Raw genomic sequence first — 16076 nt, 5'->3', positions numbered from 1 at the left:
TGAGATCGTTGCTGCAGCTGACAGGCAACTGGAAATCTGAAGTGACGGAACCATCACAAACACACGAGAGCCATCTAGTGGAGATATCGGTTGGCCTTTGAAAGCCTCTTTTTCAATGTCCGCCTTAGATACCTGTATCGCCCTCTAAAGCTGTTTCAACAGCTACCAAATGTAACTGCAGGGAAGAGAAAATGATTTAAATGGCAAGTACCAAACACTATGTCTATCATCTTATGTAAAGATAAATAAACATTTTTAAACTGCAAGATCTACAGTCACTAGTCATTATAGAGATCAGGGGCATAAGCAAATAAATCTCCACTACCGCCCAAACGCAAACTATCTAGAATAAACCACAGAGACTACAGACAGAAACAGGTTTTTCTCAAAGTGCTCAGCTATTCAGTGTGGTCTCACTGTTCTCTAGTGTTAAGGGAATAGCCTCTGTGGAAAGAATTCCTCTTCCATGGAAAACTGGAGCTATCACTCTGCGCACTGACACACATTACCTTTTCTCCTCCCTCCTTTTGTGCACAGATTGAGCTGTAGATGTATCGGCACCACAGAGCTCAGAATGAAGAAGTCGGTCCGGCCAGCGGTGAGTAAGGGGAGCGGAGATCGAGGGAAGGGGGACGCCACGGCGACATCTGGGACCGGAAAGCCCGCAGCCAAGACCAGCACCTCTGCACCTCTGTCCAAGGTAAGACTCATCACATGACAGACTTAATGCAGGCGTGAATTTGATTTGATTTTCTTGTTTGTAAGGGAATTTTTTTTGTGTGTGTTTGCTTTCAGGTGAAAAGCAACGATGATCTTTTAGCAGCTATGGCCGGAGGGAATCCTGCATCAAGTAATGCCGTCAACAAGACCAAGAGGACTGCCTCCGTTGGGACTAACGCTAGCAACCTAGACAGCAAGCCAAAGACGGCGTCGGGTAATATTCTATGCCTACATGTGAGTTTTATCTTTAGTAAGTTGTTTCGATGAAAATTTAAAGATTCCTTTTTTTCTCTCTAACCAGGTGCTTCATCCAAGCGGGTGACCTCTTCGATTCCCAAGGAGCCAAATTCATCACGAGACCGTCTCCGGACCTCCAGGACCTCAGCCAACAAGAAGCAGTTGGTTTCGGGGACCGCAGCGGGCGATGCTACCTCGGGGAAGCGCTCTCGTGGCCAATTCCTGCCAGAGTCTGATGGCCGTATGAGCAAGTCTAAATCAGACGGCCAGATCAGTGATAAGGTGGCTCTGGAGACCAAAGTGAAAGACCTGTTGGGTTTGGCTAAAAGCAAAGATGTGGAGATCCTCCACCTTCGCAGTGAGCTGAGGGACATGAGGGCCCAGCTTGGCCTGGGAGGGAAGGAAGCACCGCAGCAGGAAGAAGCTGGCGAGGAGGAGGAGGAGGAGGAGCAGCAGGAGAAGCCCCCGGTTTCAGCCATCACAGCAGCCGATGTGGAGTCCACTCTGATTCTCTTACAAGAGCAGAACCAGGCCATCAGGGTGGAGCTCAACCTGCTAAAGAGCGAGAACCGAATGCTAAAAGACCGGCTCAACGCGCTGGGCTTCTCTCTGGAGCAGAGGCTGGATGCCTCCGAGAAGCTGTTCAACTACGCCTCCCTGAGCCCGGACCTGGCCGCAGGCAGCGGACAGAGTGATGGTGGAGGAACGGGTACGCTGACCTCCTCGGTGGAGGGCTCAGCCCCCGGCTCCCTGGAGGACCTGCTCACGGGACACCAGCATGGAGGCTCGGCAGACAACCTGGACAGTGAGTCTAGCGAGGTCTACCAGGCCGTCACCTCCAGTGACGACGCTCTGGACGCCCCCTCCGGAGCCTCCTCGTCGTCCGAATCGGAGTGCGCGCCCAGCAGGGAGCGCTCGCGGAGGGGCAGCAGCGACAACGCCAGCGAGGTGTCGGTGGCCTGTCTGACGGAGCGCATCCACCAGATGGAGGAGAACCAGCACAGCACCGCCGAGGAGCTCCAGGCCACGTTACAGGAGCTGGCCGACCTGCAGCAAATCACCCAGGAGCTGAACGGGGAGAACGAGCGGCTCGGCGAGGAGAAGGTGATCCTCATGGACTCGCTGTGCCAGCAGAGCGACAAGCTGGAGCTGTACGGCCGACAGATCGAGTACCTGCGCTCCCTGCTGGATGACCATCACATATCGTACGGACTGGAGGAGGACATCAAGAGCGGCCGCTACATGGAGCTGGAGCAGCGCTACTCAGACCTGGCGGACAACGCCCGCTTCGATCGAGAACAGCTCCTGGGGGTTCAGCAACACCTGTCCAACACTCTGAAGATGGCCGAACAGGACAACGCCGAGGCCCAGGAGATGATCGGAGCGCTGAAAGAGCGGAACCACCAGATGGAGCGCATCATGGAGTCGGAGAGACAGGGCCGAGCTGCCATGGGGGCCGCTCTGGAAGAGTACAAGGCGGCGGTGAGCAGTGACCAGGCCGAGCTGAGCCGCTGCAGAAACCAGCTGGACCAGGAGAGGCAGAGGGTGGCCGAGCTGTACTCCCTCCACACAGCCGGGGATAGAAACGACATCTGCCAGCTGCTGGAAGGAGTGCGACAGGGGAAAGAAGAGGCGGAGGCCAAGGCGGCCAAGTTGCAGAAGGAGCTGGAGCAAACCCACAGTGAACTCAACCGGCTGCAGGAGACTTTCAGTAAGGTTAGTTGAAAAGTATAAAAGAGATTTTGAGATGTCAAATCGCAGGGTGTGGGGCAGCAGTTTCCTGAAGCTATAAGATGCTAAATTTAAGTGTTTGGCCTAGATGAGACTGGGAGGTTAGTTGTCTAGGGAGCAGAGCCAGATTTGACCTTGAAAATGTCACAGATTCAGCAGTCAGGTCTCCAGAGTCTACCTTCCTCACCAACACAACACTAGGCAGATGATGTACTGAACACACACACTGTACACAATACGTCTCTATGAATAACGGCATGACACTGCTGCAGCCTTGTTGCACATTAGCCAGCTAATTGCTTCACGTCTTGTTAATGAAATGAACGATACAACTCTTCCTGTGTGCGTGTGCAGCTGGACAGGGAATACAGACACTTCCAGGAGCAGGTGCAGCAGCAGATGGCCGAGCAGGAGCGCGTGATGGAGAAGCAGCGCGCGGAGCTGCAGGAGAAAGAGACCGAGATCGCGGACATGAAGGAAACCATCTTTGAGCTGGAGGACGAGGTGGAGCAACACCGAGCTCTCAAACTCCACGACAACCTCATCATCACGGACCTCGAGAGTAAGAGAGCTGAACACATAGAGCAGTGTAAACTCGTTGACGTGGTCCGACTTGGACCGGCTAGTAGGTTTATACGCCCCTCATGTATGCTGGAACTGGCAGCCAGTGATTATTCAGAGAACCGATGACAATGTTTCATATCTCAAAAGTCTTAACTTACTTGCATCAAGTGTTGATCAAACTTCCTCTTACTGGTAATCTTCAGACTAAAATTTGTAACACTTGTGGTAATGAGTCAGACTAACATGCATTTACTTATTTATATACCTGTTTCAGACTCAGTGAAGAAGCTGCAGGACCAGAAGCACGACATGGAGAGAGAGATTAAGATTCTTCACCGCAGACTGAGGGTAAGAGGGCTGCGGGGGGGGGGTCAAATGATAATTAGCATAAAGCTCTTTGTTTAGATTGCTAAACTAGAAGGAAGGAAGAAAGAAAGAAAGTACATGAGACTGCAGCAATTTTAGGTCGGTACTTTTATGTCGACACTGGTTAAAACCATAGACTGTATGTAAAGATGGACAAAGCATCCCCCACCTCCTCCCATTGAAGCCAAAATATCGCTGAGACGGGCGCTGCCATTTTGCGCTAGAGACGTCATTTGAAGCCAAAGTCTGCGTAGTGATCAGGGGGGTGGAGCCACACGATCGATGTCCCGCCCATACACCTGCCAAACCCAATCGTGAGCAAGGCCACGCCTTGTTAGCGTGAGAGCCACATAGTTGCTTTACTGCTTTGCTGTTGGGCTAGAAAGACACAACAACTAACCATACTATCTCTATGAATACATTCATAGTCAAATTGACTGATGAGTCTCATTATTTGTTTTCAGAAATGTAATCTACATGATGTTTTAAAGATCTTTATATACAGTCTCTTTTTAATACAGACAATCATGGTTACTGGAAGTTACATCTCCTCTCGACGTTCCTACTCTACGTCTATCACAGCGCCCTTTTATAGCATCAAATAACTAATTAAAACCAAACTTATCAGAAAAACAAACACTTGAACATACATCGGTCTGATAAGAACTACCTAAAATGACGACACCATTGGAAAAATGTATTTGACGTGTACTTTCATTTTTTTTAGTTTTGTCCATGTCCCATCCACTAACATGGAGGGGCTTTATGACCGCTGCTGCAGTCAGCCACCAGGGGGCGATTTAATTTATTAAATTTTTTTATATTTCTAAACTCTTAAATGTATTCTTATGTTTCTAGTGTCTGCTGGCTGTGTAACTAAGTGATGTTTGTGAATATTGCCCATACATTTACCACATCAACTTTATAAGGTGATAATATGTCAAATTCTAACTGTGTGTGTGTGTGTGTGTGTGTGTGTGTGTGTGTGTGTGTGTGTGTGTGTGTGTGTGTGTGTGTGTGCAGGAGGAGTCGATGGAGTGGCGTCAGTTCCAGGCTGATCTGCAGACAGCTGTCGTCATCGCTAATGACATCAAGTCCGAAGCCCAGGAGGAGATTGGAGACCTGCGGCGCCGGCTGCAGGAAACCCAGGAAAAGAACAAGGAGCTGTGCAAGGAGCTGGACGAGGTCAAGAGCCGCAAGTAAGACCCACGGAGAGACGTGTTGGACGAGCTCCAGCAGTCACGCTGACATCGTCCGTCTTATGTTTGTAGGAACAAATGAGGGAAAATCCGACTTTGCTTATGTGATTAGGATTCTGGGTGCTCAGTCGCAGGGTTTGCATCCATTTATCTTTGATGAATCCCACAATTTAAAACCATAATTGTCCCCACAACATGATATAAACCCCTGAATAAGATCCATTCTCCAACCATGATGTAGAAACCGACAGCACGGGAGTTCTGAGTGTGCATACTGAGCAGAGTACTGTATGTTTCCCAGGCAGGACGAGGAGAGAGGCAGAGTGTATAACTACATGAATGCAGTGGAGAGGGACCTGGCTGCTCTCAGACAGGGGATGGGTCTCAGCCGGCGATCCTCCACCTCCTCAGAGCCCTCGCCCACCGTCAAAACACTCATCAAGAGCTTCGACAGCGCCTCACAAGGTACCACACAACAAAACATGCTCCACTTACCGTTGATTGTCCACACAGAACAAACTTTTCTCTTGACATCATGACTGCTTTTGGTCTCTAAACTGAGCTGTTTGGTTTAACTCAGGTCCACCTACCAATGGGAGCCCCACAGCGACGCCAACAGCGACGCCAACAGCCTCGGCCGCTCCGATACCACGCACCCCCCTCAGCCCGAGTCCCATGAAGACGCCCCCAGCAGCCGCTGTTTCACCCATACAGGTACAGGAGGGAAAGGCTTTACATGAATACGTTGCTGCGATGTTTGCTTTCACATTAAATACTTTTTAGAGGTTAGTTAGGAACTTTATTGACCACAGTGGGAAAAGTTGCCTTTGGCTTCACTAGACAGCATTAAAAACCACTTAACATGGGAAACGTATTATTATTAACAAACAACATCATTTTAAAAAGACATAAATATAGAAATAATCTAAACTGACTTGATGCAATATTTAGTTTGCATAGTTCTTACACACCTAAAAGTCTTATCGACATGTACGCTGACCAAACACTCCTGACTGAGGACCAAAATGATTATTATTTTTTTATGTAGGTATTCTACCAAAATGCTGTTTTAACAATGTGACTACAAGTGCCATTGTTCTTTTCACATTGAAGTGTTTATTGATATTCTAATAACAAAGCCTTCCCTGCTCAACTCATTGTGAGTTGTTCTGCTGAGAGTGCAGTGGGTTTACTGTGTTAACAGTAAATATGAGACACATCCTGTTCTTTCTATATTTGTTGGTTTCATTGACCCAGTGCTTCAGCAGTACTTGTAGTTTTTCACAGGTGACTACAGTATACTCTCAAAAATAATTCAGACATAATGTTTAAGCCTTTGGTTTTACCAGGTGAATAAGAGATGTCATTTAGTGTTGAATAAGCTGGTACAATGAGCACAGTGAACATAAATGCTCTTATAAATTGGTCCAAATAACTTTATCTGTTAACACTGTGAGCAAATATTATATGTAGAGAATATACTTTGTAGGTGAACTAACCATAATAAATACAAACACTCAGAATTATCCGATTTTTACTGTCCTGCTAAAACCATGTGTATGTCTGTTTTTAATACTCAATTAAAAACATTTTCGTTCCAGTGGGTTTTTAATTTCTTAAGACGTAGGATCATTTTGGCAACCAATAAAGGAGCATGTAACTGCAAAATCACCAACTTTAGAGATTCTGAGATAATCTGTTTTCTTTGGAAAAAAACTTATTTTTGTATTTATATGTTTTATATAGTATTCTTCTCAATTAAGACCACTTACAGGATTAGTATTAAAGAAAGCTGTTTTTTTTTGCTCTTTCAGAGACACTCCATAAGTGGCTCCATGTCAGCAGCCAAGCCGCTCTCCTCCCTGAGTGACAAGAGGCCCAGCTACACGGACATCTCCATGCCAGGTGAGTCGGCCGTCGCCGCTATCATTTAAACACACTACGCACTACGACTAACAGGAACCGACCTCCGTTCTCTCATGAGAAACAACAGTTTCCCTCCCCTCAGAGGGCCGGAGTTGGCAGTGAGCAGGTTTACTTTTACTGTATGTTGACTTCATGTTTGAGTTCATCAACACACTGGAGTGGAAGATAAGAGGGAAATGATGATCCACCACGTAACGTAGAGTTTCCCACAGATCGGTTCTCACCAGTAATGAGTTCAAGTGTTTTATGTGAACGTGCAGACTTGGCCATAGCCTCCGTTGTTCCATTTATTTTTCCCTGAGTTATTGTTTTTTTTTCTGTGAGCGAGGCGGCCTCGTCGGTCGGTATTTCCTGAGCTCAGAGGGGGCTGGAATGTGGCTCTTTACTGACCCTGTTATCTAATTTTCAGAGTGAGTCCCTTATAGAAACACTATATATGATGTAAATACTGTGATGTATCCACAGCTGAGCACCTTCTCAGGGGAACCTCAGCTGGCCGAACTCCGTCTGTCCACCAGAGGAGCTCCAACATGGACTCCACCAAGACATTATCAGGTCAGAGATGCTTGCTAAGTTATATAAACTTATTTTAAAATAACTCAATTGATAGTTTAGTTTAGTTTAGTTTAAAAAAAAAAGAATAAACAATCTTTAATTGTGTCCCCCATCCTAAGCAGTGTCCCGGCGGAGCAGTGAGGAGATAAAGAGGGACATGTCCGCTCCAGACGCCTCCTCATCCTCCCTGATGGCCATGAGCGCTGCCTCATCCCCGCTCTCCCTGTCCTCCTCCTCCCCCACCGCCTCCATCACCCCCACAGCACGCAGCCGCATAAGGTACCAGCTGCTGGGCCGCTGACTCACCTGTATGTTGTACTGATATGATAGAGCTGGGATGTGTTTTTTTTACCTGTAATCCAGCAAATGTAGCTCACACTGTAGGTTTAAAGTCAGTGTTTTCATTCTGGTCAGTGATTATAAATCTGTCAGTTTCACATCACCTCTTCATACTGTAGTTGTGATTGGTCTCCTGACAAGAAACATGCAGCCCATGACAGCTTTCCCAGCTCACTAAGCAAACATGCTTACCATGTAATCCGTTCGCATCACTGACAAAGTAAATCTTATAAAACGGTGAGTGTTTGCTTACATGTGTCGTCTGTGTGACCGTTACAGAGAAGAGAGGAAGGACCCGCTGTCAGCACTGGCCAGAGAGTACGGAGGCTCCAAGAGAAACGCTTTGCTAAAGTGGTGCCAGAAGAAGACCGAGGGTTATCAGGTAGGTCTGTGGAAGGGTCCAGCTGGTCCGATCCTACATGATGACGTTTCTAGATGTTTTCTAGCTGGCATTAAGTAACAAGCATAGTTAAACATCACGGTCTGTTCACAGGAGTGGTGACGTGAAAGAAGGTTGTATAAAGCATTTCGTGGCTCCAAAGGGAGCTGTGTGAAATCTGATTTATTGCATTGAAGTGATGAGCCAGCGTTGGTTTGGTCTGAAGACTTAGCTATGCTAAATGAAAAAAATTCCTTCATGGCAAGATAGAGTTCCCTAGATCGAATATGGCGATACAAATATGTATTTTTGTTCAGTTCCCGTCAAGATCAGATGATTCTTTTTAAAGGAAAAGATAACTAAATAAAACAGTCACTAAAGTGCACAGACAGCACAGTTTTTGATTTTTATGGTAGTAACTAACATAAGTTTTACTACCATGAAACTTATGGTAGTTTTATGGTAGTAAATTGATGTTTGTGTCTGTTTGGGTGCTTAGTTAAAATTCACGAATAGTGCAAAATATGACAAGGAGGTTTTTCTTTTATAGTAATTAGAGCAGATTGTTATTATTTTTTTGTTATTAGACCAGTACAGATCATCAAGAAACTAATAATTTTATGACTGGACAGTGAGAAATATATTAAAGTTTAACTGAATCTGTAGCAGCTCCCTGAGCTGAACAGTGACTGTAACAAAGTAGGAAGAAGCATGAAAGTTGTTCTGGTTGATTTGGCGACACCGGTGGTTACTAGTGGTAACAGCAAGAACAGTTTCATTTTACGGTTCCCAGAATTGTGGAGGCAGCAAACACTTATTGATCAGCAATTTTTTTCAGGAAAAGTAAGAGGAGTTGGACTATATAGAGAGTTGAGTACGAAATTTAAATGCTTTTTTTCAGACGAAATTCAGACCATGAATTGAGTTGTTGAATGCAGTGCGAGACAGTTGACTCAAATCTCAGATCACCTGTCTAAACATGTGCAGAGACCATAAAGGTCAAAGCATTGACCTAGAAATCGCTGGTGCTAAAATGACAACCAACAGGCGTGTCGAGAGTCACTTGAAGCATATTGTTTGCCCCTTTTTAACTGATGTAGGTTGTGGTTATCATGGCAACCAGGTTCCTCTCCAGGAAGTGTGCATCATTTCACACATCCTGCAAGGTACCTACTTGACAAAAACACCAGGCTATTTTTGAATCACTACAACACTATCCAGATCATAGTTAAGGAGCCATGCGTGTTTAGTTGCATATAACCTTAGAGGTTGTTTTAAAAATCACAGATTTACAGCTTCTGCAAAGGTCAGATGGTAGTTGATGGTGGAAAAGATGTTAAATGTGTCAGTTCTGTTGACACGTCATATAAAATCCCACCGCCTGCCATCAGATCAAGCTGCAGTTCTCAGTGGTTAAATCATTTTTTTAAAGAGCTCCATGACAACTGAATTTATTCTGACCATATTATTATTGAAAGCTGTAATGCACAGCGGCTGGCAGTGACATTCATGACCTTGGATGAAATGTTGTGACCCTCTTAGCTCAGATCAGGCCCACAAATTGGTTTTCCATTGATTCTTTTTTTGTTGTTGTCCTGGACTGTAAGTGTTCTGTGGAGTTAAATCAAGTTTAAGTGGATGATCACCGCTTTGTTTTTTCAGAACATTGATATCACGAACTTCAGCAGCAGCTGGAACGATGGCCTGGCCTTCTGCGCGGTGCTCCACACCTACCTGCCCGCACACATCCCCTACCAAGAGCTCACCAGCCAGGAGAAGGCAAGCAGAGCCACCAAGGAAACCACGACCTTTAAGCCATCACGGCTCCGTCATTAACCGCTGTGTTGTAAAGTGTGACTTTGACTCTCTCTTCTTTCTTTTCTCAGAGGAGAAACTTCACCTTAGCTTTCCAGGCTGCAGAGAGCGTGGGCATCAAATGCACTTTGGTAAGATTTATACAAATATGAATATGACTTTATGATCTTAAATATGAATAAAACCAAAGAATAAATAACATTTACCAAAATTTCAAACTACAATTCCTTTTAGGGTAAATAAAGAGTAAAAGATGTTTGTTAGGGGGTTGAATACATATGTGTGATCTGGTTCCTAAGTATGAACACAATATTTAATTGTTAAACTATATTGTCTTGTTTTCATAATCTAGGATAAACAGCTGGTGTTTAGCTGTGAGGTTTCCTTCCTTAACCGTCTCTTTCTGTATTCCAGGACTTAAATGAGATGGTGCACACAGAGAGGCCGGACTGGCAGAGTGTCATGACTTATGTCACAGCCATATACAAGTACTTTGAGACCTGACTCCGCCTTCTCACCCATCCTGCTCCTGCAGCACAATCAGAGCCACGCCAGCCCTCCTGAGCTTTTCAGCAGCCTCTCAAAACCCACGGACAACTGGTATACCTCACTGCTCCCCCACCACTACCACCACCACATTCACAAAACACCCAGGCACGCTGCATGTCGAGCCTCAGTATTAAGCAACACTAAGTTACTACATCCATCCAATGCAGCGTAGAGGGCAAAGGTTTGCCTGTATGTCTGCTGTTACACTAGTAAGCCATGCAAAGTTAAGCTGTAAAACCAAGTATGAACTCATCTTTTCCTTCGGTTGACGCCGGATGGAGCCGCATGGAAAAAAAGGAACCAAGTCTCAGTGCCTTCTACCTGGCTTTTTCTTGGAAAATAATATTCCTTAACAGTCAACTAAGTTTCCAGGGGAGTTCCTGCAAATCTGACTTTCAGCGTGCTACTTTACCAATAAATGGTTTTTTTTTGTTTTTCTTGGTTTTGAATAATTTGCAGAAAAAACATCAGCTTCTACAGAATAACAAACCAAAAGTCAGAGGTGTTGGAATTTCCCCGCACAACCCCGAACAGAAAAAAGACAAATGCAGCCTTTTTCTCTTTTTTTTTCGCACGAAGTCTTCCAGATGCCACAGTTTGATACAGGTGCCTCTCTCTGTCAATAGATAAAGTGCCTGTGTGGGTTTTTGATGCAGGAGACCAAGATATGAGCTCTCTCTATATGTGCCAATCCTCCACAGAGGCAGGCAGTGTCTTTTCACTACAGACTTGTGAAGCTGAAGATTTGAGGAGTTGTTGCCAAATAATGTTTCACAGCCTTTTGATTGTCGATTTCTGACTCTGTTGGTTATCAGAACAGAGTGATGCTGCAGACAGCTACTACATCAGCATCACTTCACGACTGACAGAAATATGCTATTTTCTACAACACTACTACACATTTCTGCAACACTAACACACTCTTATGATACTTGTTTCACTGAAAGATTCATGAAGGTTGACTGATTTTTATAGGCCTGCATTTGCCATCTTGCACTTAGACTTCTTTCATTAGGCACATACACACGGGCACGGCATCATTTCATCATAACCAAAATATGAGTGAGTAGTATTTAGTCTTTTGATAAAAATGTGTGTTTGACTGACATTTAAGTTGTGTTTAGATCGGAGAGCCTTAAACTTTATCAGCCTGATGGTCTAATTAGAAAAATAGACTCTCCCCATGGACTTCTTAACGGGGAAATGTGCTCCAGTTTTGGGAAATTTGCAGAAACAGACTCATAGGTGAAGACACACTTTTGTAGGGCAATGCAGCGTTGCATTAAAGGAATAGTTCAACTTATTGGGAAATACACATATTCACTTTTTTTCACAGGAAGTTAGATGAGAAGATTGATACCAATGAGCTGGTTAGCTTAGCCTAGAATAAAAAAGCTCATAATTGACATGTTTTCTGCTTAAATGTGCTTGTAAGCAGATTAATTATCTTCTTAGAAAGCCAGGCTAGCTGTTTCCAGTCTTAATGCTAAGCTAAACTAATCACTTCCTGCTGGCTAGCTTTATATTCAGGCTACAGAAATGAGAGTGGTATCAATTGTCTCGTCTTTCACCCAGCAAGAAAGCAACAATTGTATTCCCTAAGATTTTGAATTATTCCTTTTAGCATTTATCATTTTTAGCTCAAAATATGCACAAGTAATCCGACATTTCATTGCGCCATTGACTTATTTTGTGTGTTAAGACTGATGCGGTGTTAGACAGGTAGTTTTTGAAATTCCTACTACGACTTACAGTTACTATAGAGATACTTTGTACCACACAATGTACTATAACTTGTGCGGTTTCAGTCAGCAACATTAATATTGTGCATAACACTTAAAGTCCCCTTTTTTAGTATTTACAAGCAATACACAAACATGAAATTAACGGCTTATGACGCCCTGTAATGTAGTTGTAGGAGCTTTAAGGACATCTTAAATGTTTAATAATGTACAGTTTGTCAGCAGTAATAACTTCTCCTATCAAGACTTATTTATATCATTACAACCGTTTTTCACTACATTATTTATCTGTTAGTATAGCAGCCTCCACTTATGGGTGTCCACAGGAGGAATTATAATTGTGGACAAATACATTATTTAACACTTATATATGCTTACAGCTACATTTTAAGTATATTATATGCCATTTCATTAAATGTAAATATACTGCTTTTAAAAACTAAATAGGGGGATTTAAAGTAAAGTGCCACCATGTTATGCTGTCTGACTGCTGTGTGTTTATCGTGCCTCAACATACCAAGTTCACTGTATTTATTTTGCATGGTTACAAATCATTTATATTGAGGTCATTGCTTCATTTGTGTCCCTGGAGTGTAAATGAATTTATGACACATACAATAAGTAGCTGCACTGAGATAAGCTTTTTTTTTTGTACTCCGCACTTCTTTACTGCCTTAACCGCTCAGCCGAGGCTTCTGCGAGTGAAACTGTGACATTTTCAAACCCCGGTTATATTTGCTTGCCAGGCTGGCGTCACAGTGTGGAAGTAGTTACTGAAAACAGGGTTCTTTCTTGTTTGAGCCCCTTGAGGAACACTAATAGTGAGTGGTGGTCATGAACCGTGTCCGGTGAAGGTGATCACACACTCTGCTTTGATTTGGATCAGATGAAGCTGCCAGCTGGTTTCAGAAACAACATATTTGTCCCGATTTAGAAGCACATCCTGCCGAACCGCATCAACTCAGTGTGTACAGCTGCATTTGACATTCAGTGATTTAACGTTAGCACAAGAGAGCCTGCAACAATGACAGCTTCTTCTTTTTGTGTGTGTGTGTGTGCAAGAGAGAGTGCGAGTGAGGTATTTAAGGACATTTGAAAGCATCGGCTCTCTGTTGATAAAAGGGCTTTGTGATGCCATGTTGCTGAAGATTATCAGCCAACAGTTTTATTGTGTTCTGCTTGGTTCCACCGCCGGCCACCACGTGTTTTATTGCTCCCGTCAGGAACGTCTGAGAGCCACAGAAATACATTTTTGAAGCCTCTCCATCTTTGAAGTGGAATGTGTTTTTGATCACGCTTTAGTGATCCCGGGACTTTACGAAGGTCCAGCGTGTGCCGATACGTAGAGTGACTGATGAACATGAGGAGAGACCACACGGCTGGCGAAAGCTGGGAAGCACATTCCACCTCTACATGATGCAGCGACGAGGGACATGTTACGCTATTTGTAGCTTTACCATAACAAGCAAAGCAAATGTGAACAGTGCATTTTATCCTATTGGGTCCACTTCATCACACTACATTTATTTTTCTTTGTGTTTTACTTGAAAATGCTCTGAGAATTCCACTGAACCTGCTTTAGTTTGTTCTTTTTTGTTTCCATGTTGCCTTTTATTTTTTACAATCCATGCCACGTTTTGTTTTTGGTGTGTTCTTCTTTTTTTTTTTTTTTTTTTGCCTCATCACACTACATGCAGTGCTGAAATGGTCCCTTTGAAAAGGTAGAGCTGAATGAATAAATGTGTGTGTATTTGTGCGTGTCTGTGTGTGTAAAGGGACTAAGCTACAGTATTAAGTGCACACTACGATGATAATCAGTAAGAAATAAACAAAAACTAAAAAAAAATTCTGTCTGGTTTTATTTTGCTTAATTTTCGTTTGTCTTCATTGTTTTAGCAAGTAGTTTTAACTTTAAAGTCAGAATAGTCAAAATGTAACATATATAGTTGACTAACAGTAGGGGGGACTTGGTGCAATTGTGACACACTTAATACCTCCAATCAGAAACAAGCTAGAGTGATGACTCTCACTCTGCATATGCTCAGTAAGAATCTCTCTGACTGTGGAGAAGGATCATTTTACCTCGGCAGAAGTTTTCAACAGTAAAAAAAAAAAATGTTTGGGGTTGAACATTGTTTTTCTTCTGGTGCATAAAGTAAGGGGGCTGTGAATGTAACCTTACAGCAGTTTTATCTCTAGGTAATTTGTTACAAGTGAACATGGACTTCTGATGCTAATATCTGTGTTGCTAGCAAGCAAAAGAGATTTTATCATGGCTGAAAGCGATCATTGCCAATTAACGACCTTGTTTATCTCTGTTGATATATTTTTCTGTTAAAAAATAGATATTCAACTAATTTAAGTTGTAAAATTACATTTAAATGGGGTGTATTAAAATAAATCAATTAACATACTTTTTGTACAAAATAATGTGTTACATCTGTTGAAACAATATGATATTGACAGAAAGTGTAAATATTCTATATATATTATATATATGAGGTGCTGTTATTTGAGATACAGTGGGTTAATATAAAGGGGGGATGTAACACTGACTTCTTGCATACACTTTTAATATTATAGCATTTTCCTTATTAGTAAAAATATATTATTGTATTGTTAACTGGGGCACATATATGTATAACTATATATTTCTTACAGTACCAGTCAAAAGTTTGGACACACCTTCTCATTCAACTACTTTGAAGAATCTAAAATATAAAACATATTCTGTGTTTGTTGAGCATTTGTTTGTTTACCACATAATTCCATATGTGTTCCTTCATAGTTTGGATGTCTTCAATATTAATCTACAATGTAGAAAAAAATTAAAATAAAGACAAACCATTAAATGAGAAGGTGTGTCCAAACTTTTGACTGGTACTGTATATCAAGAAATATTGTGTATTTCAAGTAGTCTGTGAATTGTGATGGAAAATGTAAAAAATGGTACATTGTCCCTGGTCTCCCCTAATTATTAAACATTGCACTTCATTTGACATTAATTACACTCTGACATGTCCCTAAAACTGTAAAACAAAGATAAACTCGTGTCTGAGGTTTCAATAAACCCACCACAGTTGTAATGTGTGTGTCATCATGAGACTGATCTGTATCCATAACAGGCTTTTAACTGATCCGCCCCCGCAGAGGAAACACAGGCTCATATCAGGCTGCATATGTTTTATGAGGGAGGAGTGTGTGTGTGTGTGTGTGTGTGTGTGTGTGTGTGTGTGTGTGTGTGTGTGTGTGTGTGTGTGTGTGTGTGTGTGTGTGTGTGTGTGTGTGTGTGTGTGTGTGTGTGTGTGTGAGTGTGTGAGAGAGAGAGGAAAGAAGAGCTGCATCTGTCTGAAGTCATCCACTGAAGAAGCGGCGTTATTTCTTCTTCCAGTGCGAGCTGAGGATTTCATCATCTTCATCTTCTCCGGACTTAACCTGCATGGTGAAGTGAACCAGGGCCGGTCGATCACTCACATCATTCAAGTTTCAAACTTTTCGCACATTTGAAAGTGAGAAAAACTGTAATTTGCGTGTATTTTGTTAGGGGTAAGTGTGTTTTTGTTTTTTTTATAACCTCCATCATTGTCGGAAATCCTCTGTCTGCGCGGTGGGCATCAAGAAAAAAAAAGGTGAGTCATTTTCAATTGACAAAAAGTTTCATTTTGCATATATCTGAATTTTGAGTATTTCAATTAATTATACATTAAATGAGATTTGGTCAGAGTTTTATGCATGCGATCTTAACATGTGAAACGGTGACTTCATATCAAACATATACTTGGTAGTCTAACATGTTGCGCATTGACAGCTTGCAGAGCAACGGGAGCTGCCTGTAAATCATTACAGCATGTGAGAGGAAGGCGGTAAAGTAATGTAGGTGTTTCCCCATCTGTGCGAACATAAGCAAGCAGGAATTAACCTGATGGAAAAAAACAATGCAGTGAGTGTCCCAAT

General features: G+C 43.0%; 1 protein-coding gene across 1 annotated transcript; it reads left to right on the top strand.

Annotated features, from left to right (window-relative positions):
• The first annotated feature begins 542 nt into the window (after positions 1–542).
• On the top strand, positions 543–13947 carry specc1la (sperm antigen with calponin homology and coiled-coil domains 1-like a). Its single transcript, XM_054611110.1, has 15 exons — positions 543–700; positions 796–934; positions 1022–2673; positions 3043–3250; positions 3527–3600; positions 4642–4817; positions 5119–5282; positions 5398–5531; positions 6632–6722; positions 7209–7298; positions 7421–7577; positions 7917–8019; positions 9679–9795; positions 9903–9962; positions 10246–13947. The coding sequence occupies exons 1-15, from the start codon at positions 575–577 to the stop codon at positions 10333–10335; spliced, it is 3381 nt and encodes a 1126-aa protein (XP_054467085.1). The 5' UTR covers positions 543–574; the 3' UTR covers positions 10336–13947.
• The last annotated feature ends 2129 nt before the right edge of the window (positions 13948–16076 follow it).

The sequence above is a fragment of the Anoplopoma fimbria genome, chromosome 13 (assembly GCF_027596085.1).
Source record: "Anoplopoma fimbria isolate UVic2021 breed Golden Eagle Sablefish chromosome 13, Afim_UVic_2022, whole genome shotgun sequence".
NCBI lineage: Eukaryota > Metazoa > Chordata > Actinopteri > Perciformes > Anoplopomatidae > Anoplopoma > Anoplopoma fimbria.
Note: the sequence above shows the minus strand (reverse complement) of the source record. Positions and strands in the feature narration are given on the sequence as shown.

Excerpts from the sequence above, each read along its gene's own strand:
- specc1la (XM_054611110.1), top strand. The coding sequence starts at position 575 with ATGAAGAAGTCGGTCCGGCCAGCGGTGAGTAAGGGGAGCGGAGATCGA. Across the intron at positions 7,299-7,420 it reads CTCCACCAAGACATTATCAG|TGTCCCGGCGGAGCAGTGAG; the intron begins GTCAGAGATGCT and ends CATCCTAAGCAG. Across the intron at positions 9,796-9,902 it reads AGCTCACCAGCCAGGAGAAG|AGGAGAAACTTCACCTTAGC; the intron begins GCAAGCAGAGCC and ends TTCTTTTCTCAG.